This window comes from Pseudopipra pipra, chromosome 10, assembly GCF_036250125.1.
Source record: "Pseudopipra pipra isolate bDixPip1 chromosome 10, bDixPip1.hap1, whole genome shotgun sequence".
Classification (NCBI taxonomy): Eukaryota; Metazoa; Chordata; class Aves; order Passeriformes; family Pipridae; genus Pseudopipra; species Pseudopipra pipra.
This window is the reverse complement of record NC_087558.1, coordinates 7,246,582-7,270,832: the sequence shown is the minus strand read 5'-3', so window position 1 is coordinate 7,270,832 and position 24,251 is coordinate 7,246,582. Positions and strand designations below refer to the sequence as shown.

General features: G+C 41.7%; 1 protein-coding gene across 6 annotated transcripts; it reads right to left on the bottom strand.

The window, feature by feature from the left end:
• Nucleotides 1-25: 25 nt before the first annotated feature.
• Nucleotides 26-22,796, bottom strand: MFN1 (mitofusin 1). 6 transcript variants are annotated; one of them, XM_064665891.1, is made up of 18 exons: nucleotides 22,679-22,796; nucleotides 22,074-22,195; nucleotides 21,127-21,262; nucleotides 19,702-19,864; nucleotides 18,927-19,051; nucleotides 17,385-17,493; nucleotides 14,740-14,847; nucleotides 13,925-14,078; nucleotides 13,738-13,805; nucleotides 9,132-9,253; nucleotides 7,551-7,677; nucleotides 7,174-7,278; nucleotides 6,131-6,233; nucleotides 4,942-5,171; nucleotides 4,279-4,434; nucleotides 3,570-3,766; nucleotides 2,234-2,368; nucleotides 26-1,533 (listed from the first exon to the last, which is right to left on the bottom strand). In XM_064665891.1, exons 2-18 carry the CDS (start codon nucleotides 22,186-22,188, stop codon nucleotides 1,464-1,466), a joined length of 2,223 nt encoding a protein of 740 aa, XP_064521961.1. In that variant the 5' UTR covers nucleotides 22,189-22,195; nucleotides 22,679-22,796; the 3' UTR covers nucleotides 26-1,463. The 6 variants fall into 6 exon arrangements, with proteins under 6 accessions (XP_064521961.1, XP_064521965.1, XP_064521962.1 ...); XM_064665895.1 differs by lacking the exon at nucleotides 22,679-22,796 and adding an exon at nucleotides 22,625-22,647; XM_064665892.1 differs by lacking the exon at nucleotides 22,679-22,796 and adding an exon at nucleotides 22,625-22,641 and having other exon boundaries at nucleotides 22,074-22,198.
• Nucleotides 22,797-24,251: the final 1,455 nt, after the last annotated feature.

Below are 24,251 nucleotides of genomic sequence, written 5' to 3'. Positions count from 1 at the left end.
CACCTTGGACAGAGCTGCAAAGAACTTAATAGAGCACAGGGGTAGTACTTTTTTTAATAAACAACTGTAGAACACATGCATGTAAAGTTTTATCTTGATACAATGTCAATAAAAATGCTCCAGAAACAGAGCATTGATACACAGCTGTGCCCTCACCACACCACGGCCAGGCTGTTACTCACAGCTGGATTTCAGTTTCCCTCAAACCCCCAAGAACCCAGGAACAAACACCCCAACACAGTGATGGAACTGTTCTTTGTCTTCCCGTGACTCCTCTGGCATTACATCTTACATCCATTTCCTGGTAAGATAGCCCTTAGTTACTGGAAAACAGCAACACCTTGGAGCTGAGTATTTCATTTAGTCATGTTAACTAAATGCCATAAAAATACATAAATACTCTGAAAAGGGTTTTTCTTTTAAAATAATTTTAAAAAGTCTAGTTAGAAAAAAGTAGGTGTTAAATGACTGCAGGTGGCAACAGCAGAAACTTTTCTTTTTTTTAAAAAGAGGCTTTTCATTACTGGAGATGAGCAAACAAAAAGGAATCCAGCACACCTACCTGGAGTGTCACCTAGAGCAGAACCAAGGGACTGGTCAGGGCATGGTCAAAGCCCATCTCTCCCTGTACTCCCTCAGTCCAGCAGCAGGAGCTCTAGGTCAATCCTGACACCCTGAGCTTCCCCACCCAACCTGCACCAATCCAGTCCAGACCATCTCAGCAAACCCTCCTATGCCTGGCTGTGACCTGCAGCTCACCTGACCATGGTTCCAGCCCAGCCCTCACAGGCAAAGGGCCATTTCACTGCTCTAAAAACTGCAAGAAAAGGTTCATTTTTACTTAACCAATGCCCTCCTGGCTAAGTGTGGTGGCCAGATACCCCTCTATCCACTGCATTTCATTAATGCAGTTTGCCCTCATCTTTCACTGCCCTTAGAGGAAGAGGAACTGCTGCCCAGCACACTGGCACTTGCTTTCCAATCAAGTCAGGAGTCCTTTCCCCATTCCAGAGTTTGTACTTCCCTTCACTTAACAAAATCACACCCACGTGGAAAAGCAGCACCCTCCACCCCTGGCTTATTCCTAAGCAGCTGAAAGGAGACAGTGATGACTGTGATAAGCTCTAGCCCTGCATAAGCTCCTGGATGCCAGGAAGTAAGAGTTGCCACTGCTACATACTAATGGAAACCAGTGAGGATTTGGGTTTTTATTGTCAAGTGCCCAAAGAAATTTAGTGTTTAAAGATAATTTTTAACCCAAAATCTGCAAAACAAACGTAACACTTGGAGTAGCACAGCTCTTCAGTCTGATTCACCATCACAGTCCAAGTTTTACAATAAGTGTAATCAGAGTAACATTTAAAATATAAATCATTTCATGTGGCTCCACAGAGGAGAAGTGTCACCTGTAAAATTTCTACTTTGCCCTACAAAGGATCACTGGGAACGTTCGCAAGGACATTTTATTTACTCTTTTGAAGGAAGTGTTTTGTGAAGCAATCTAGTTCGTTCTCAAGGTGAATGGCTTTATTTCTGCAAAACAAAAGCAAGGGATTTGCTTCAGTGCAGGAACATCCCAAAATCAGAACCTACGTCTGCGTTTCATTTCTATTCCTCTACTGAGACCCGCAGCACTAAGACACAACCTAAATGCAGGTTTTTCGAAGGGGTGTGTGGGGCATGTCAAACATTCACCCCACAGTGGTGGTGGATGCCCAAGGCCAGGAGGCAGCAGCCCAGAGCCAGAGCAGCCTTACGGTGGGGGAAAAGAACAGGAAACTACGGCTGAGGCTGCTTCCAAATCCCTAAAGCACCAACTGCTGGAAGTTTCTCCTCTGCAAACACCTACTACTGGCACTAGAACACCAGTACTGCACCGAGTGACTCAACACAGCACAGCTGCTCCCCTGCTCTACTGTGGGGAGGGCGCTTTGGGAAGGTGCCAACCTCAGCTACCTACAGGAGATTAAAATTCCGGAGAAAGGCCACTCTCCCATCCACTGAAGAGAGACAAGGGTAAAGATGATCAAAGAAAGAGTATTTTTGGAGCTTTGCTGATTCACCAAGACAGCAGCAAACATTTATTTAACTTACCCAGAGCTGCTCAGGGTATCTCTGCACACCCTTCTGCACCTAAGCCAGCCTAGTTCAGCTCCAGAGGAAGAGCTGGCAAGGATCACTGTGAAGGCAGCAAGGCTAAGAGATGCTTCTGGCCAGTCACACCCAGACTTACCTCAGCTGCTTGGAGTTGCTCTGTATGTTCTCCAATTGATCTATTTCTTTGGAAAGCCTAGCAATTTCTTCTTCCAGGTTTTTCTGGGTAATATCCACCTGTTGACAGAGCCGAGCAAAGGTAGTGGCCATTTCCCTAAAGGGAAAACAAGTTCATAATCATGATTTAGGGAAGTCTATGATACCAAAAAAAAATTAAGAAAACAACTCAAAAATCATGTGCCATTGGAGTGTGCAGAACACAGAAATCGAAGCCTCCAGCTCTTAAGGGATTACAGAATAGCAGAAAGCAGGAGAACTGTGCATTTTTTAAATTAGAAAAAGAAACCTTAAACATGCCAAATGCACCTCAGTCTACACCAACATCATGTCTGGCCATTTTGCAGAGAGCAACCACAGGTACAAGCCTGAGATGGGGCTCTGGCTAGACTCAGAGGTGCTGGAGCAGCCATGTGCCCCAGACCTGCCCACTGAGGCACCCCATCCTACTTGTCCCCTTAGCCACATGCTCCCAACCCCATTTCCAAGACTCCTCCTTACACAAACAGAAAACAAACCCAGTTACCACCCTGGGCCAGCACCCAGGCTGTCCCCCAGGAGAGGAGACATCCTCTCCCCTCTCTACTTCACCTCACTGGAGCATTGGTTTGAGTCCAGCTCTTCCATGTCCTCACAGAGACACACAGCTGCTGGACACGGGGATGAGTCTCTTTCCTCTGCTGAAGCTGAACTCTGTACTAGTAAAGGATTCCCTGAGCTACACAGGAGAGGTGTTCTGCACCCTGGGGCTTAGGTCTCATCAGCAGGCCTAATTTTCTGAAATAATAATTTAATCAAAATAAATTGTTTCAATGAAAGAGTCTGAGGGAGACAATCAGCCAGACATTACTTTGCAGAGACAGGTGGGGAAAGATTTAGGAAACAGAACACAGAAAAAAAATCCAACAGTTCAGAAAGGCTGTCAAGTTCCTCTTCTGCAGTGCAGAAGAATCAGCACTGGCTACTCAGAACTTGCCCATCCCAACCCCTGGGCCAGAAGCTCTGCTCACCCCTACAGGGCCTGCAAGGCCAAAACAATCCACTGGAGCAAACTGCCACGTCTCCACCATAAGATCCTGGACAAAGAGTCACCATCTGCAGAGCAGCACACACAGCCACACACAGAGATGCAGCTATTGGCCTTTTCAGGTGGTAATTTTAAACTCTCTTCCAACTCCCTCATAATAAATGCCAAGGGACACTAAAGGTGCCCCCCCCTCACCATGCACACCCAGTCCCCACAGCCCAGTGGTGACAGACACCTGTCCCAGCTTGGGGACAGCCCATGTGACACTTACTGCTGCACCTGGTGGCTGCAGTTGGCGCTGGTGAGGCTGACGATCATCTGCAGCTTCTCAGTGGCGTAGTTCACAAACTGCTGCTTGAAGGCTCTCTCCTTCGCCCGCGTGGTCCAGGTCAGCCTCTCGTACAGGTACAACAGCCCGTACATGCTCAGGGAGAACGAGATCAGTTTCCAGCCTACAGTTTTCCAAATCTGAAAAGGAAAATCTTCTTCAGCTTAAATAAACTGCCCCAGAGAATTAAATCTAATTCCACCCATTTTTAAAAAAATCATCTCTGTGGCCCCTTTCACCGGATTAGTTTAAGAAAATATATTGTTTCCATAATATTACTGCAGAGCAATACAGCTACATTCCCATGAGCTGGCCTCACTGGCATGGAGAATGTGCAGGTTACAGAAGCCTTGCTGCTCTTTCATGAAGGAGGAAGCAAAGCTCCCACTAAATCCAAACTGAATCAGTTAAATCACCATTTAATTCAGACACCGAACACAGACCTATGGCATAGAGAACATGCCCAGCTCTCCTCAGAGTAACTAAACTGATTCTCTCACTACAGACTGACTGTGGGTACCCAGGGCACTGCATGTGCTCATCTGGCCCAGTGTCAAGTCCGTGACAGGCTCTGTGCTGCACCCCAACCAGACAGGCCAGCTTGGCCTCTGCCATCCCTTCCAGCACAGGGAATGCTGCCAGTGCTACTTGCCACTCCGCCAACAACGATGATGCTCATGGAGGTCCGAGAGGTCAGCGAGGCTAAACTCAGTACCAAAGGAACCATAAAGTCATCCTGGGGCACATTCTCTGGAGTTACAGCGGGAAGGCTGGCGGCAGACGGGGTGGTGGCTAAAGGACGAGGGATCTAGAAGATGGGAACAGGGCAGCCTGAGTAAAAAGCATCAAGGAACTACATAGATGGGTTTTTGTTTTATTTTCATACATTCAGGGTTTGATCTACTGAAAGAAAACCTTTCAGCACAGAAACCTGAACCGGACTCCTGAGGAGCAGTGGAGGCTTTCACATGTCCTTGCCCAACGGACATGGGGTTAAAATAAGGGTTTCTATGTAGGGCTGGCTCTGAGCTAAGGATCCAAAAGTTACAAAGGGAACAGGCTATCTAAAGGGTTTAATCCAAAGAAAAACAAACTCGTGTTACAGCTGCAGAAAGTTCAGGAGAGGTTTTTAGTTCCATTCTAACCCTGAATATAATCCAATAAAAACAACCCTCACCAAAAATATTTCACACAAAGGGCCTAGGGGAAGGCAGCAGCAAGCATGTAAACAGCACAGGCAAAGAGTAAAAATCAATATATTCTCATCAAGGTAAAACAAGGCACACAATGGCAGCCCAAGCTCCGAAGCACTCACTTGTAGGTTTGGATCTACTAGTCCCAAGAGTACTTTCTGAGCTTGTTTAGGACCTAAGAAACGGTTTACAAGTGAAGTCCATCCCAAAGAAAAGTGGAACATGATATCCTCTTGAAAATCTGCACACAGGCTATGACAGTTTAGATCATAGCTAAGGTCAAACTTCCTGCATGGAATTAGCAAGTGGAGCTGATTTTGAGCACTAGAAGGCAACAATGGTTTCAGATTTTCTAGAAATAAAAACAAATAGTAAAGATTAATTAAAAGCAGAGCATATTCACAAGCAGCATCCTTGCACTGCTGACGAGCTTTGTCAAGAATCTGAACTGACCACTTCATTATTTATTTATTTATTTGTAAAATCGATGGCATTTCAGCAGGGATGACCCCAACAGAGCAGGCAATTTATTGCTCTGATATAAGAAAACAGTAATGAAAATCAACTCACCAAGAAAGCACTGCTGGAAAAAAGGGCAAATAAACTGAAAGACCTCTATCAATGGTCAAAAGATAAGGACAGACTAAGAAAGAATTGATTTATCCAGCAGTTCTGTGGTGCCATACAGAAAAGGCAACATTATTGCATTAAGAGGACGGAAGGGTTCACGTAATTTCATGATCTTGCTCTGAATCTTTATTACCAGGAACAGATCAGTAAAGAAGGATGTGCAATAAAGTTACTACTTATAAAAAAAAAGGAAAGAAAAGGGAGGGCACAAGTCTTTTGTGAAATGATCTGCTTTGCATTCAGGATCTGGAGGGACCTAGGGAGAGGATTATACTGCAGAAACATTTCCTAATAATTAGTGTATTTCATATGTCTGTTGTGGAAGCCAAAAGTCTAAATGGGTTTGTAAAAGGATTAGACAAGTTGCCAGAGGACAGGTCCATTGCTACTTGCTTAAGCCATTAATCCAGATGCAGTATCTCGGCTCAGAAGTCCCTAAAATGGGGAGGGATTGCTATATTTACCCTGGTTCATTGTTCTCCCCCAGCATCTGTTACTGCTCAGTATCAGAGTCAGGGCACTGAGCTGAACACTCAGTCCTGATCTACGCTGGCTTTTCCTTTATCATTTATAGCATCAATGTTAAAATAATTTTCTTTCTGATCATGATTTAACACCAAGTTTTCTTAGATTGTCTTCCTTTAAGTGAGAAGTGTTAACAGTTCTCCTCCCTCCTCTTACCAATCATCTCCTGCTGAGACTGGTGCATTGACTGATTGACTTCATTGGAACAGCGGTCAGCCAGGTTCTTCCCCAAACCGTCTTCTATATGTTTGTTCAGTTCCTGAAGTTTTATAGAGAACACATGCTCACCAATTTGTATTTAACTCATTTAATTTATATTCAGTCACATTGTACAGAGCACTGACATGTTACACACTAAGCACTGTTCCTTACAGTGGGAAGAGAAGCAGGTTACCATGGAAATACCATGCTTTCCAACTGCACACCGAAACCTAACTGAAACAACACAGGGAACACTTCCATGTGACTGCAATCATTAAAGGGGCACATGGAAAAGTCTGTACTTCCAATAACCTGTGACACTGGAAAGCCACTGAACCACCTACTGCCCTACAAAGCCTTTACTGTGTCATTTGATGGGGGCCAATTTCACTGCTCTGCAGAGACAAACTGCTCCCACCAACTCCTGTGGGGGCCTGCTCAGGACACTCTGTTGAGCTGGGACAGCACAGATTGTCCCGAAAACACAGTGTTCCCAAGTGATCCAACCAGGCTGGAAGAGGTGGGAGCTATGGCAGTCATTCCTCAGCAGCAAAGTCTGAGCATAAGAGGCTAATGAGGGTGTACAGGTCTTAAAAACACTAAGTTTGAGGAGGAATTTACAGAACTTTAAAAAAAGTCCCAGTTTTTATTAAAAGCATTGGGTATTTGCAAGCTCATTTTATTTTTGGATCTATTTGATTTTAGGTATAGTGAAAATTATTTATGGTAGGTCTTTATTTACTGGAAGTGAAGACTACAAATTAGGAGCCACTCTACTAAAAGGATGGTTGAAACAAAAATTAATTTCTTTCCAAACACAAAGCAGAAAATATTTTTAACCTTTTCCAATTTGAGATAGAGATATGCATATGTCAGAAAGCAAAAATCTTGCAATGCCTAAAGTGTCACATAAAATGCTACATACATTATGAAAATACAGAAGTAGAAATTAAGGGAAAGACAAAGAGCTTGACTTCAAATCATGCAAGAAAACTTACTGTCTTATAGAGCTTCAGCACTTGAGGAGAAGGGTGAAAATCTGAATAAAATTCATCAACTAAAACTGAAAGTCGGCAAATCTCATCAGTCATGGCAGAGGAGACCTGGAAGAACATAGAAAATACTTTAAATGTTTAAATGTTTCTCCTACCTTTTCTAGTCAGAGTGAAAACAGACTACTGCATGAACTGTCACAAGAAATGATTCAATTACCTGACAGGCATTTTGAGGCCTGGTTTTCTTTTTTTTATATTGGAAAAGGAACATGCTGGACATTTCAAACATCCTTCGTACAATGGGTGGGCTCCTAAAGGAGCTGCCTGACAGAAGAGGCATCACTTGGATGTGGGAGGTTGTTCACACTGCCATTACTTACTTTATTTTCAACCTCCTCAGTAACACGTTTGATTTTTTCCTTCGTATCTTCCGTCAGAATGTTCAGCTGGTTTCGAACGAAGTCCAGTCTGTCCTTCTGATCCTCTCGCTCTTCCATGGAATGGACTCTAATGCAGCAGAAAGGAAACCACCATCACTAGAAGGTATTCTCCCAGGAATGAAACAAGCCCATACCCAGCTGATGGTTACTGAGCAGCCACAGGGAATCCAGAGGAATCCACAAGGAACCGTGGCTGACCAAGGCAGAGGCACTGCCCCGAGGGGCTGCAACGTGGCTGCACTGACCAAACTTAACTCAAGTCACTGCATTTTGATGTATTTACAAAACCAGCATTTTGAGTCAAATTGTTATCACTGCACATGATTGCAACTAAAAAAGGTGTGGGGAACCAGAGCTCTTTAACTTAAGTCTATCCTGATTTAAAAAAAAAAAAAAGAGGGTAAATCTGATCAAACTGCTGCTCACCAGCAGCACTCAACTACTCCTTAACAGTGACATCAGTCTGATGCAAAGCAAGGGGGATGTGGCAGAAACCTCAGCACTAACAACTCTCTTCAGAATTCCCTGACCTATCATTTAAGCAAAAATTCCTGAAAACCTAGAGCAGTTCCATCCTGAGGGCCAGCAGAAACAATAAACAGCAATTCAGACTAAGAGGGGTCACCACAGACATTTTGGTAAGTCAACTGACAGAAAGCAGTAGAATATCAGAGAATTTTCAAACATTTCACAGCATGTTTTCATGGGATCTGACAATGTGAGACAAGTCAGTACGTAAACAGTTTGTAAAAGCTGACATATTCAGGAGGATGAGTGTTTGACAGCACAGTGGAGTCTGCTGAAAAATAAAGACACACTATTGACAGGCAGAAAGGAGATGTATGGGAAGGATTAAACGTCACAGCAAGTTCACTGTGTTTAACAGACAAAGGGTAGCAACAAAAGTGAGGAGAAATCCCAGACTATGCAAACCTCAAAGGACACATGAAACTATCAAACAGAGCAGACAAGCTGCTATCATTAGCACTACAGGATTACAAGAACAAAGAGAGAATACAGATATTTAAGGATACAATCTGGAAAGGGCCAGAGGCAAAGACTCTGTTAGCTTGGGCTTGTATCATCCCTGACAGCATTATTATCACTTGCAAATTAGTGTCCACATCCTCCCATTTATTTTCTCAGTGTTACTGTTAACAGGAAACTTAGGTTAAACAGGCCAAAATGTCACCCCTAAAATGCTGCATACAGCTAGAAAAACTTAAAATTTCAAATATTTCTGAAAAAAGATTTGAAAATCCAGCGATTGCAAGTCAGCAACAAAGAACAACAAAGTAATAACAAGATCCCTGTACAGAAGTCGGAGACCAAGGACAAGACTGAGCAAGTCAACAGTGGTAAGACTGACACACTGATACACCAGAAAAGTTTTCTGTTTCTTACCAAGCAGGAAAAGTGAATTTTAAAGTCCACAAATGGCCCAAGAAAATCACCAGCACAGAAATGGCTCCTCAGACGATCTGGACAAACCAAAGCCAACCAGCCCTCCAGCCCACCTACCTTTTCTCTGCTGCTGCCACGTTTATGGTGTCCATAATGTTTTTCACAGTATCTATTATCTGTTTAGCTCTGATAGTGTGCTGTTCAAACTTGGTTTTCACGGCTGACTGCGAGATACACTCCTGCGAGGGGCCCAAGCCACAACACATTACTGCAATTCCATGCCAACACATTCAGGAATTTCACTGTCAGAAAGCACATGCTGCCAATTTTACCAAGAACTTAAACCAATGGGAAATAAAAAGGGAGAAAGTATAGACAAATTAAACAACAACAGAACTAAAATCTCAAATGAGTCTATAGCAGCAAATCTGCCTTCGTGTTCATTCACAGTAATGTGCAGAGGTTTTCAATCTTTTAAAATAAATCAATAATGTAAAGAAAAAAGAAAACTGGTGAATACTTAAGATAAATCTATCTCTTTCGAAAATTTTCCAAACTATTTCTTCAGAATTACAAATGTCAAACATGAACACTGGCAATACAGCCTGGCTTGAGTTTTCTTCATTGCAATACATGTTCTCAGTTTCAAGAAGCAGTTCTGTCAATGAAATTTGACATGCTCAGGTCAATACTGACCATCCAGGAACAAAATATATGAGCAGGGATAAGAAACAAGGGTTTTCTCACAGGATAAAAAAAAATTGTTAAGTAGCCCTTAAAATATTAGGTTATCTGAAGATTACTGAAGTGTTAAATGAATGAGTAGAGAAAGCTCTAAAGACAGAATTAATCAATCTTGAATACTGAACAGTGATTCAGAAATACAGAACAGCGACTGAAGAGATATACAGATGTTCAATTTGGGCAAAAGCAAATCAGTTGCAATAAGCCATAAATTCAGAATTTGACTTTTTTTCAAGCAACTGCACATCCTGAGTTATGGAGCCAATTAAATGTCAGAATTCAACCTGCACTGAGGCACCCCAAAGTAGCCACACCTTCCGTGTTTGAGGGGAACAAAGCAAGCAGCCAGTTTGCTTAATCCAGATCTATGGGATTTTTAAATCCTTCATAATCTGTGGATGCACCTTTCATAGCACAAACAGATTTTGGCTGGTTTTAAAAGACTTGCCTGTGACCTTAGCATACGCTGTAGTAACAGATTTCAGCTATCTAAAAATAATAAATCAAACCAAAATAAACAAAATGGGTAAAATATTCCCTGTTCCTCGATGAAGCAGATCTAGAAATCAGCAATGAAAGGCCAGAGTTTCATAAATATCAGCACATTGTAAGAGCTAGACTGGGCACAGAGCAAAGAGTCTTCCCAACGTTTAGTATGTGGTAGATAAAAGGATGACAGTCACTCACAACACAATCAGAAAATCCAAGTTAGAGCACTAGGAAAAACACAAAGGTTAGTTAAACAACGGGGAAAGATAAGAGGGGGACAGCAGCAGTTTTGCTGTTAGTCTGTAAATAAGTATTTACTGAAACAAAGATAAAAGGTGTGTTTCAACAATGTAACCAAAACCAGTCACCTTCCACCCCACTTCCAGTACAGCAGGACAGTCATTAGGTGCACAGATTATTCCACCCCTGAGCAGGGTTGGGGAGGCTCACTCAGGCTCTGCCATTCACTCCCATTTACAGCCAGGAGCACTATTCCACCCTGCCTCCCTCCTCCACTGCTCCCCACACCACTTCTGACACCAGTTTTTTTAAGAAACTTGGGAAACACCACAACCTGAGGCACGGTGAGGTTGGTTTTATGTAGGATATCCACTAAGGACTAGCAGTGTGGAGGCACTTCTTTGCTGTTTGATAAGGTGTTTCCATGTATCTCACTGTAAAATTTCAGAAGATACCCTTTCTTTCTGTTATTCCACAATATAAAAATTCAGAATTGATCCAAGAATTCAACCCTTTAAGACTGCCTCTTTTCCTCTGCTGCAATACAGCTGACATACAAAGTAGCATTACTTTTTAAAGCTACTATATGAGTCTCTAAAATCTTCATTTCCCCACTGCTTACAAGTGTTTTTAGTAATGCCTGCACCGATTTTTCTTTCAGCAACTTTAAAAACACCCTCTGCTTTGCAAAACACCATGTTTCACCTATTTTTGGAAGGATTTTTGCCCTCACACGCAAGTCGGCATAAATGTAGTTACAAACCTTTCAAAAATAGTCCAATATTCTTCTCATATCATAACAAACTGGCACTGGTGGCCTGCTTCTAGATTTTGGTTTTTTTTTAAGATTCTAGCTATACTGAGCTCCTATCAGTCCTGGAATGAACAGGCTTTCCCATCAACTGACACTAAAATCAGGAATGTGGAAGTACTGGAGAAGTAACAGTTCCTCTTCTCAGCCCACATGGAAAAGAGGAAGAAGCTGTCCAATTTTAGTGAAGACAGAAGCAGGGGGAGAGAATCCAGGAGGAGCAAATCCAGCAGATAGAGCCCGGGGGGAACACAGCACACGAGGACGAGTTTATACACGAGGTGATGAGATTGCTCAGAGATGGGAGCTGGACAAAAGGGTGTCAGAGGTGTTTGGGAAGTCTGAGCAGGGCACCTGGACAGGGACCAGGAGCTAAAGGCAGGACAGACAGACTGAGGAAGGGGAGGGGTCAGTGTCTGACAAAGACAGCCAGAAGCATCTGTGCTCTCATCCCTTCCTTTTCACACACTGGAGTGTAATCCAAGAGTCTTGAGACTTGCAGCTCCTCTGTCAGGAAACAGAGTAAATGCAAAGTGCTTTAGGCAGAAGTGTTCAGGTTGTACTCAGGGCTGAATCTGGTCTGGCAGTGCACAAAGCAAGGTATCAGTTTGTTCCCAGACTGAACACAAAAAGTTTTACCTGGAGCATGATATTCTTCATTAATACATAGCCTAGAGCTGGCAAACATAACTGATGACAACAGCATGCTGCTGTCAGCTACTTTATCAGCTCCAGTGACAGTAATTTGAGTACTAGGTTTGAAGACTTCAGACCTGGTGAACCATTAAGTATCAGCCTTGCTTTAAAAGCATATAAAATGCCACTATAACTCAAGAAACTGCCCACAAAACCTGAATGTGAAAGAGGCTGCAACAGCAGACACTGAAAATTTAAATTGCTTTGGCAATCCTAATATAGCACAGCTGTCATTCTCTTCAAATGGTGGGATCACACTCCTATTTAAAGCCATTCATTGTGATTTCAGGATGTAACACGACTAAGCAGCGAAAAACATTACAGAATTCACTCTCATGGTTGGAGGCAGGCGTGCAGCAAATGAAACACAGAATGTGAAACAAGAAATAAGGTTGTTTTAAGGCTATACAGTGCTGTCACGTAATTGTTCCTTGTCCCAGCCTCTGACACAGAACCTTGTCATGGTTATGACCTTGTGATGGATGATTCTCATTGTGGTGGCCAATCTGTGACATCTGATTTACACGTGCTGAGCACTCACAGCACCACATCATTTAATAAGTAATCATTCATCTTAACATTGAAATATTCCAAGTGTTAAGTGCTTAACTGTAATTATAAGAGATTTTGTCAAAAAAGCTATGGGTACAGCACATGGCAAAACACAATAATGAACAATAACTGATTTAGAAGCCAAATTTCCACTTTTTTCCTACTGGCTCAAAGTTTCCTACTGTAATTCTAAGGACAAAAATTACAAACAAAAATGCATGTTTGCCTACAGCTGATGACACAAGCAAGAAATGGCATGCCTCCTGGATTCAGGCCCTGCCAGTACTCTGAATCCATCATTTCAACAATTCAAGTCATCTCTCATAAGAGCATGGATAAGGATTAAATTTAAACTTTAGTCTGACATTTTCTTCCTTATGCAAGACCGAACCAAGCTATTATTTTAAAACCTTTTTGATACACACACATCACTACATAACTCAGTTTTGCTAAGGTCAGATGCATTTGTTGTAATGCAAAAAGAAATACTTTTCAGAGACAGTTTGATTTTTTTAAATACACTCATACACAAAACCATTGAGGCCAAGATACCTCCTTAAGATCTCCAAGAATGGATTTAATTAATTATTAAATTCAGCAAGTCAAATGGATCCTATCATAAAGGACTCACTCAACTGTCCAGCCAGTCCTACTTCTGCAGAAACTGTAAACTCCAACTATGAATATTGCTAGACTGAGGTGGAAGTGTGGATTCTGTACAGCACAAAGGATGCAAAAACAGTGTTAATGCTCAGAGTAACAGAGCTAAGAGGTACATAATGGTGATAGATTCAAAACTCTGGCTTTAAAAGTGCAGTAAATATTTAGATTTATGTTGGTGAAACTGAATTTCTTACTAGAAACATTCACCAGCACATTGTTGTAAGTGGTACACACCTTTTCAAGGGCATCATCTCCTTTTATATAGACCATACTGGTATTGAGATCTCAAACAAGAGCTAAGAGCTTTGGTCCCTTCCCTCGCTGAACAATACTCCTTTCCAACAACCACCTGCTGCTCAAGGTGAGAAGAGATGAACAGAACACACAGAAAAGGCAAAGCTGCAGATGGTTTAAATACCTTACACTCCTTTGCTAACATGGGTAATGCTCAGTAGAATTAAGCTAAGCATAAGCAAAAGGTACCTCTGCAATAAAACCCAGGCAGTCTAAAAAGCCCATCATAAATACCTCAAATATCTGCTCAAAATGTTGAAATTCCTGGAATCTTGTTTGAAATCCTTCAGCAAGTGCTCCACCTGCAAAACATAATGGACCATAAGGGAGACAGCAAGACCTCACAGCAGTGCTTAAATACTTTAGTTTATCAGGTTTTACGGTATTTTTCTGTATTTGAGGAAAAGCAGTTCCTACACACCACCCTCTGGCATTCCTTGGGCCTTCTGTCTCCTGGCACTCAGAACTTCTTTTGCTGAAACAAAAAAGATGCGATTCCTTGCTTCTACAGGATCAATAACTTTGAGCTCGTCGACCAGGAAAGTCAGACAGCGCTCCATGTGCTGCCTCCGCACCTGAGGAAAAGGTAAAAAGCTCATGAGGAAAAACGGCAAAAATGGAGCTGTCAACAAATCAGAACAGAGTCAAGAACAGATGCTGAACCACCCCTCAGACAGCAGATGCTGCCAATCCTACTGAGGCAGCAGCTGCCTTTACTCATTTAAACAGAGCTGGGTGCAACAATATTTCCTTCTACAATTGTATTTGTCAGAGATCTCAGCCCGTTACTGGGGTAAACACTTCATTCCCCACATACAGAGATAAGTCTCTCTGACTTATCTGAGATGAGCTGGCTGCTGTTGGGAGATCTGAAGAGCACTCTGAACTGTTCACACCTAATGCTGCACTTCACCAGCTACTCTACACAGGTACAGATGTATGAACTGTACCCTCAGGCTGCATTACCACTACAGAAATAGAAGGTAATACAAAGAAGATTAAAAACCAAGCTTAACTGTGGAGGAATAAGGTTCTAAAGAAGTTTCCCATTGTTTTAGCTGCCTGCATATATTGCCACTTGAATTGCAGGCCGCTTTTTGCATGGAACAAGGAATAAGTTATTTCCATTTTCTGACCATGTAACTTATCCTTTTATTAATAAGACAAAGCTAGTGTTTCCATATTAATATGTCTTAATTAACTGTAAACCCAAATAAGAGCCACCAATTCACTCACATCTTCCATGTACTCTGGTTCTGATGCAGAGGCATCCCATCTGTTATTCAAGATGAAGATGTTTGGCTTCGAAAGTCGTTCATTCACTTTATGGAAAAAATGCTTCTCCTAAGAATTAAAACACAAACAGAAAACTGCCCAGACATCCAAACCAGAGTCACACATTCTTCTGTAACAGACTCTGAAGTTAATTCAGCTTTTTAAAAGTTTATCAAAAAGAATTCATCAACATTAACCCCCACAGATATCCAACACAAAATAGGCTTAGACAGTTCAAGTCATCAAATGCCTTAAAACCAATGCCAATGCTGAAAGTCAGAGACCTTGCAAGCTTCACTAAAAATGGGTACAAATACAAACCAAAAATACTTCCAGAACAAATAGTTCAGAAAATGTTGGAAAATAAGATCTATTTTTCTGTAAGTCCTTCATATCATTCACTGTCATTTTTTTCCTTCCTTCTTTCACTCTTACCATATCAAACTTCATCTCCTTTGATACTTCAAGCCCCCTATTAAAACTTTTTGCACTTGTGTGACACTCAAAGCATTGCTGGGAAAGAGAGGAAGGGAGAAAGAACAAACAAGATCTGTTCAGTTTTTAAGTAAGATGCCTAGCTAAAACTCTGAAGTCTCTCTTATTTGAACTACCAACATATTCCTGATCACCCTGTCAAATCTGATATTTATATCCAGGAAAAAAAAATTCTCTAACTGTATTCTTCACATGGGCAACATCAGTTAGAACTACAGAGAAGTTACATTTCCTACATGAGAATGTAAGGCTCGAGTCACAGGAAAAAAGTCATTGATGAATGTCTTAATTTAAAAAATTAGGTGTATTTAGGTCCCTTGCCTGTACCTACCACCCATCATTGGTGTTTTCATAGCCATAATGAGTAATTCGTGATGGAGTGAATCCCCACTGAGCACAGCTGAAACACAAGAGGTCTCTGTGCTGCCATAAGCTTTTTCAGGCAGCAGGACACCACCACATATCCTGGACACAGCACTGGAGATCCATTAGCCTCCATCAGCCAGGAGTAATCATGTGCAAACAAGATCACTGCTGCAGAAATGAGAACTTTGTCTGAGGAGAATTTATGGGGGAATATTAGAACAATCATGTTTTTGCAAAACACATCTGTGATAATATGGCAGAATAATGCCAAGTATTCTCAAACCTGTTATGGCAGGAGGCAAAAATAAAGCCTACGGAGGATAAGAACACAGTTGTCACACGCTTTACCTGCAGCATAAACCTGTGTAGATGAAGAAATTACCATCTGCCACAATGCAAAGAAAAATACAAATGCTTTTACATAGTTACCTAATTGTTAAAAGCAACTTCATTTGTGTCTACCAGGTCGAAAAAACAAAAAAGAGGAAAGAGCAAGAGAGCTGTTTACTGAGCCCAAACCTCAATCACGACTAAAATCTACTTCCTTTTCCTCTGACAGACATCCTGGACACTGGTGATTTCCAGATGCTAATTAGAAGGTGCTCAGCATCAAGGGAGGATTTACAGGCAAGGCAACCAAAAACTTCAGCATGACTTTAATTGCCAGACTAACCTGTCTCTATTCAGCAGCTTTCGGCCACACCCAACAAGAACAAAGATTGACTAAAAATCACATTAAAAAGCAGAGGAGCACTTGTGTGTCTGGGTGCTTAGGAGCAGATAAAAACAAAATTAACAGAATCTTCCAGTAGACATACAGGCTATTCATCTTTGCTGCATATTTATTATCTCAGATTGTTTTCAGTGGTTCATTTTTCTGAACAAATGAAAGAAAGAGATCAAATTTGGGCTTTTCTCTGCTATTTCACTACACCAAAATGAAATCTGGCACACAGGTCCCTATTATTTCCAGATTTCTATACAGCAACCAGATGTTCACTGAAACATTTTTTTCCCCGTCTTCCTTTAATTAAAAAAACCCAACAACTATGATATGCACATAATGTGAACAACTTCTAGATTTAGTCCATATTAAAAGCCAAAGTGTCACTTCTGAGATAATGGGGAATGTAAAGCCATCGTTACACCAAATTCTCTCTTTGCTACGGATGCTGCCAGAATTTTCCTTTTTCCCTCTTCTAAATTACATCTCTTGTATTTGAGGCTTTGTGGATTCAGCTCAGGAGATAGGAATGTCATGTTTGAACTCCTTTTATGTTCTCAGATTTCTACCAAACTATTAAAAATCAAAGGAATTCGCCCTCTCCTGAGACAGGAACATATGAGGAACAAGACAGAAATTTAACTTCCTTCACCTACTTTGTGCATTTTACTGAACTTCTGGACATGAAATACTCTATAATGTCTTTGATAATACAATTGTCTTCACGTGACAAATATGACAAACTGTAAAGCAAGACAAGCACTACAACATCTGTTTATCCAAAAAGCAATTTAAATTTAAAGGATAATTATGATCCTCAAGGCACAGCAAGGAAAGTGGGTAAGAAGCCTGGTTCTCCTTTCCCTAGTGAGGGATATACATGGTTTCTTGCCTACTACCCCCAAATCCTATTCACAAGATCCAAGTGCAGTGATTCACCTCCAGTAAAGGTCTCAGCTATTTCGGTGATGCAACTGCTGAATATTTAAATGAAGAAGTGTAAAATCATCGCACATCATACCGTGTTCATGAGAGTTGATTCAGAGTTGGCAACCAAGACAAACACATCAGCATCCAAGCAGAACTTGTCAATCCAGCTGTCCAGTTCTGTAGTGACATCTGTGCCAGGGCTGTTGAGAACAAAACCCACAAATTCTTATTTACACAGCAAAGGAGTACTTGATTTCTATAAACTGATAAAAATAGAGTGGGATTGCCTAAGGGCCCTGTAAGAAGATACAAAGCTTTATACCTTGAGGCTGCTGCCTACATCAAGCTTAAGGTGAACACAGCAAAAGCCAATTACCCTCTAGCATTTATCAGTCACTTGCTCATTAGACCATCTACTCATTACAAATATAATTTCTAATTAATAAGTATTAATACGCATAATTGCCAAGGAAAGTGACAGGCAGTCCATCAGAAACCCAGAGAGCCTCACAGAATTGTTCCCCTCCCTCTATCCTGAGGTTTAGATTTTAATCAGAAGAGACAGTGGTAAATAAAATATTTCAATAATAAAGTCTTACTTTAAAATGATATGATATGCAAGCTGTACATAGATTTAATAAGAAGCTAAAACTATATATTTTATTTAAACTGTCAGCACTAAAGTGAAATATGAGCAATAAGTCACGTTTGCAAACCTAAATTGTTGCTGGTTCAAATTTCCTCAATTTAACAGTAAAGAGATTATTTGCTCCTTCCATGTATCTGTTTTATCAGAATCCAGGCTCTTTTCCTCTCCCTTTAAATTTTACCTTCAGCAACCGAGACCATGCAAATCAAATCATGCACTCAAGAAAACAGTGATTTCAAAGGCACAAGATTAGAGACGGAACCAAAAGCACTGCAACTTATTAGAATACACCCTGGGTGTTATTTTGTTAGATATGAAGAAATCATACTTAAAATTTCACTCACAACTGAGTGAATTATTCTCAAATTCAATCTATATTGATTTACAAATTGGGTATAAATTACCTAAAAGTCTGAAAATCTATTACCAGGTTATACCTCAGTGGCCAGAAATAAGTTCATTTGACATAGACAAAGCAAACAGCTTTCAGAATTCTTTCAACACACCAGCTGTAGGAAATGCCAGCCCAACACAGGGCACACACAGCTGACACTCACAACCACGTTTTGAGGTCACCCACTACTCTGGTATGTAAACACTTATCAGAAGCTTTTAAAAATGAAGTCCAGACTGCTTTATACTTCACATGATCAGTTTGAAGCGTCTAAAGAGAGGAAATGGGCAAAAGGTTGTTGCTGCAACAACCCTGTTCGTGCTTCCATACTGTTTGTTTTAAAGATAAAGTATCCTCAGCCAAAAGCTAGTCCCTTATTCAGCTCAGTCACAAGACACTTGACTGTTCCAACTGCTACAAGGCCAAAATCAGGGAGGTGATGGCAGGCATCAGTATATTCAAAAGAACAAACTCTGTACTTTCAAACAAAAAAAAGCCTTTCAACAATTTTGAACCTAAACTAGTCTCTTTTCTAAACATTCTAATGGCTGATTTCTTTAAGAAATCATTTACTAAAATGGAAAACATACCTGTCCACTAAAACCAAATCATCTCTCAGCAGGGCACACTTTGACTTGGGCCAAAAGACGTGGACAAGACAGCCAGCTTTCAAATCCTTGTCCATGTGAAGTGCATGAGCAAGCTGATTGACAGTCTAGAAAGAGCATAAAGAGAAGACAAATACGAATATGCACCATGAACAAGTCTGTACACCAGTCTAATTCAGCTCTCAAGCAAAGCTGGACAGGATCTCTCTGGAAAAGGGTAACAGAGTTCATACTTTGTTCTGGTGAATAATTGAGATTTTTTTTTTTTAAGCTCTTCAAGTCCCCAGTGTCTAAAGAACAAGTTGTGCCTTGAAACTCAGACAGGGTTTTCTGTGGAGACACAAAGTAGTGTATTCTCTCCAGGGCTGGAGTGTGTGACACCGAGCATCATGGTGAATCTACCTCAGAGGTTTAACATACCAATGCGAGCAGTTCAGTAAGATAAACACCATAAGTCCAAATGAGGGGCACATTCCAAATCCTTAACAAGTAACAGAACTTACTCTTAGTCCTATAAAAATAAATCACTCAACATATGCTCTCCTACCATAAGACATACATTTAGTTGTTCCTCTGAAACAGCCAAGAAAAATTGCCAAGTAGTCCATTTGTTTCTTCTTCCCTCCTAATTAAGAACTTTAAAATGCAGAACAAGTTAGCCTTATACTTTTGTTAGACTTGAAATGGTTGCTAAAAGACAGACCCTTTGAGGAAAAAATCCTATGAAAAGCAGTGTGAAATCATTCAAGAAACATACCTTGACACTCTTCTTTTCATCTGATCCTTCTGTCATAAGATAAGCCTTATCTCCATCAGTCCCTTCCACGCTGAGGAAGCAGTTTGTTGTATGGCCAATCCCACTAGGAAGTACCTTATCCCACAGCATTGCATTAATGACTGAACTTTTCCCACTGCTTGTTCTAGAGGGATAGAAAATAAAAGCCCTTTGAGCAAAGCACAGCAACATTAAACTCACCTTTGTCCTGAACTGAACAGCACAAGCTGTTATGGGTACAGAGCTCCAAGCCAGCACAGCACAGCTGGTCAGGAAAGAGTGGGGAGTGTGGAATTAAAGGAACTGGTCCCCAACTCCAAATTCTGCAACAACTTGAAGTACTCAGCAAAGTTCTACTTCACATTAACCCTCTACCCCTCACCCATATATATCTGAGGTTTAACTATTACACAACAGCATGAAGTTACACAGACTGTAATTCATTTTTGAGCTCCTTCTTCTAGAAAAAGTTCAGTGCTCACTTAGCGAGACTCAAATTTATTCAAAACATCAGAGGGAGAGGTAAACTCTCTTTTTCCTGCTCTGAACTTCTGCCCTTTGCAAAAGCAACTTTCATTACACACCACAGCCTGTAAATGTATTCAACTTTTAACTTTGTGAAATAGCAAGGCTGAGATATAACAAATGTCTTTATTCCAGAACTTTTGAGTTTTTCTTTAAATAACTATTTTTAGCAAAATGAAGGCAAGACCACCGTTGTACGCATTATTTCCAATACAATTATGGAATTTTTAGAACTAAACCATGAAGATTTATACTCCATAAAAATATGCAACCACACGCTTAAATGTAAGCACAGAAAAATCAATCTCCTTGAAGGAAAGGGGACTAAGAGACCTCCTTGTTACTGTTATTCCTTCAAATCATCACACAGATCTATCAGACTAATGATACAACCAACAAGGCGACTGTCTCTATTTCTCTTCAGCTGTTTATATACAGAAACATGAGCAGCTCATAGTTCAGTTCCTCAGCACTCGTGAACAAACACAAACAAAACTTACCAACAGATATAGCCCAGAAAAAAAATATTAAACAAACAAAACCATCACTTAAAAAAAAAAAAAAGCCATCCTGGAGAAGATGACAACAAACTCAGGCCTTACCAAGTCAAATAATGGATCTAGACAGGATAATTATTTTTCAAAGTTTATCGAAGAAAACCATGTAACAAGACATAAGTAAATAATATACAGTCAGGAAACAAGAAGGCAAAGAAATATTCAGCATCAATTAGGTAATTATGATTTTACGTACTACATTTCATACAATAACTTTACAATGAAGCACTAATTCCAGTGCATTTCAATTAGAAATACAAACACTAAGCTCTACAAGAGAAAGGAAAAAAAAATCAAATTAAGTTCTGGTAATTTCGTTCATTACCTGCCAAAAAATGCCACTTTCATGTGTCTCCGTGAAAGCACCTCCCCAATGACTGCCAACTTGTTTTTATACGCTTGTATTTTTGCTAGTTCATCTTCTGTTGCTACATGCTCAAGCTCTGGGTTCCTGTATGTAGCTACACACAGAAAAGAAAAAATAAAAGCAATCACATACAGAGTACATGCTCTGTAGTACAGGGCACAGGTAATCAGTACTTCACATGCCAACAAAGATCACTGTGAATTTTAATTACGGTGATAAAACAAAACAAGCAAAACCTCACTACAGAAAGTGATATCAGCCCCTGTAATTTGATAGCTCCACCACAAGCACTTGTGAAGTCATGACATAAATCACTTCATATCAATCACTAACCTAACTGCTGATTCAGTAACCCTGTGAACACAGCCTGCTGTCCTCACTTGCCCTGCTCTTCGGGACACCTGCTTCCTTCAGAAAGGAAAGCCAGGACCCCTCATGGATACACCAGCTAAGCTGGGCTGTCTTCTCCCCACAAAACTCCCAGGGGTGATGAGGAACCAACTCCACGTGGCCACACACACCCCTCCACACTGCTAACACCTCTGAGGGTGTGACCAGTGGCTCCTGCCATGACATCATGTTGACCTACTTTCCTACTGAATAATGGGAGAACATGTTTGTCCTTCCTTCTATGCAAAAGAAAACACAACAGGACTACAGGTGGTTAAGCTTTCACCCTCACGGAAAGGAGGCCACGCTGCCAGCAACTTAATCAGCTTTTCACCTATGTAACCATACCAGGCATTCCTGCCAGCCCACATCGAAAAAGAAAAAAAAGTGTCAAATGAAAAACGTGACTACTTTTGTAGGCGTGTGTTCATACTAAGAGCACAGTAACAGGTAACATAATGTACACTGTGCTGCTGTAAAACATACTCGAAGCAAAGTTTAAGGAGAAAGCTCACCCTCCACAAACGCTGCCCCCTCAGTGACATAGTCCAGCAGCTGGTCGAAGATGGCAGTGATGGTCTTTTTGGCCAGCACGAAGTGCTTCAGCGGGGAGACGGAGCCTTCTGCCATGCTGCTGCTGCTGCAAGGGAAGGTGCGCAAAAGTGACCAAAACAATCGACACCCTCAGCTAATGAAAAGTCACACACAGCCATTAAAAAAACCCACAAAACCAAAAAAAGGGCCAAAACTCCCAAATCAAAGCCCTGAACACCAACGAAGGGCAGGACGCTCAGTTTGCGCTGTTTATGCCTATCTCCTGCCCTCAACACACGCGCCGGGAGCGGCTGGCGAAAGTTCGCACCGATCTGGCGCGATCCGTCCTGGAAACACGAGACTTTTCCCTCATCAAACGCGGCTCCAGCCTCCGCACCGCCCGCGGGTCAGCGCTGTGCTCCGGGCAGCGAGGACGGGCCCCGGTCCCTCACGGAGCTCGATGATCCCGGTCCATCACGGACCCCGCTGCCCCCGGCCCCTCACGGAGGGCTCTCCCCGCTCCCTTACGGACCCCGCTGGCCCCGGTACCACACAGAGCCCTGGCTCTCCCCGATCTCTCACGGACCCCGTTGGCCCCGATCCCACACGGAGCTCCGGCTCTCCCCGATCCCTCACGGCCCCGGCGGTTCCCGTCTCCGCCGCCGGGACGGGCGGACGTGACGTCACGTCACTTCCCTTTCCTCCTCCTCCTCCTCTGACCCACTCCTAACCCGCCTGAGGCGCCGCCATCTTTACTGAGGGCTGAGGGCGCCGCCGCCGCCATCTTGAGCGCGGGCGGGTCGCGAAATGGAGCCGGGCAGAGCCCCGGAAAAACCGGGATAATCACCCAGGATCGAGTCCACAGCACCACGGTTTGATCACAGACAGCTTCCAAGGGTTAAAGAGCACCGATAATTCATGTATTTCATAGAGGAGCATTAGAAAATGAGAACTACAGTAAAAAAATCGGTGACAATGAGCATTAGAGAGACCACATCATTTCGGGATTACTAATCCTCTGTATTTTAAATTCTTGGAATAATTTTTGGGATGTAAATTTTGTTTTGGAGCCAACAACGCTTCATATAAAAAAGTTCTTTTGCTCAATAACAAACATAATCCAGGAACCTAAAACACACAGAATCAGACTTGTTAAGGTTGGAAAAAACCCCTAAAATTATGGAGTCACACATCAAGCCTAAAGGTTGAAAAGTCTGAAAGGTGAAGAATCAAATACAAATCACTTCCCAAAGCAATCTCACAACTTTGCATAGCTTCTGGTCAGAATGCTGTTCCTGAAACAGCTGAACTTTGCAGGTACCAGTGAACGACTGGATGTGTTACACTTGTTTGTCTTGGAGAAAAATAATTAATACTGGCATACTCCTGGTCACCACAGTTCACTTCTGTCATTCCAGGGATGAATGACATGAACTGCCCAAGCTACAAGGTGCCAGGTCTGTGGCAGTGTCAGAGCAGCTGCTCATGTGCTCCCAGGTCACCTCTGCACAGCAATGTCAGAGCACTCACCTTCCACTTACAGCTTCACCTAAATAAAGCACCCTAAATAAACCACTTTCCTTTGATGGCAACAACACTCTGTCCTTGGCGTGCACAGCCATTCCTTTCAGCCTTCCAACTTCTAGACAGACTAGTTACCTATTTTTCCTACTATTTAATATCTTCCATGCTTTAATGTGCTGATCATGTGGAAGCTTACAGTCTACTTGTGTTCGTTTTTAAAACTTTAAAATAGGACATGTTACTCCTGTACACTTCCATTTACTCTCTGATAGATATTAAAAATACTAACATCAGTCCTTCATTTATAAAATCTGACCTAAGATAGCCTTAGATACATTTCCTATTTAGACACTGTGTTTTAGTTTGGAATGATTTGGCTTCATAACATTCCTATGGGGTATTGTTTTCATTCCCAGTTTAGCGAATAGAAATAAACCAGCTCAAAGACAGACATGAAGCTATTCAGGAATCAACACTTAAGTTTGCTGTATCACAGGGCTTCGTGCCAGTATGAGACACTACCTCTCCTGTTGGGGACAACAATGCTGATCTACAAATACACACACTTCTTAAGCCCATTTGTTTTATTTTTTCGTGGTTTTTTTTAATGCCTTTTTTCCAGTTCTTGTCACTGT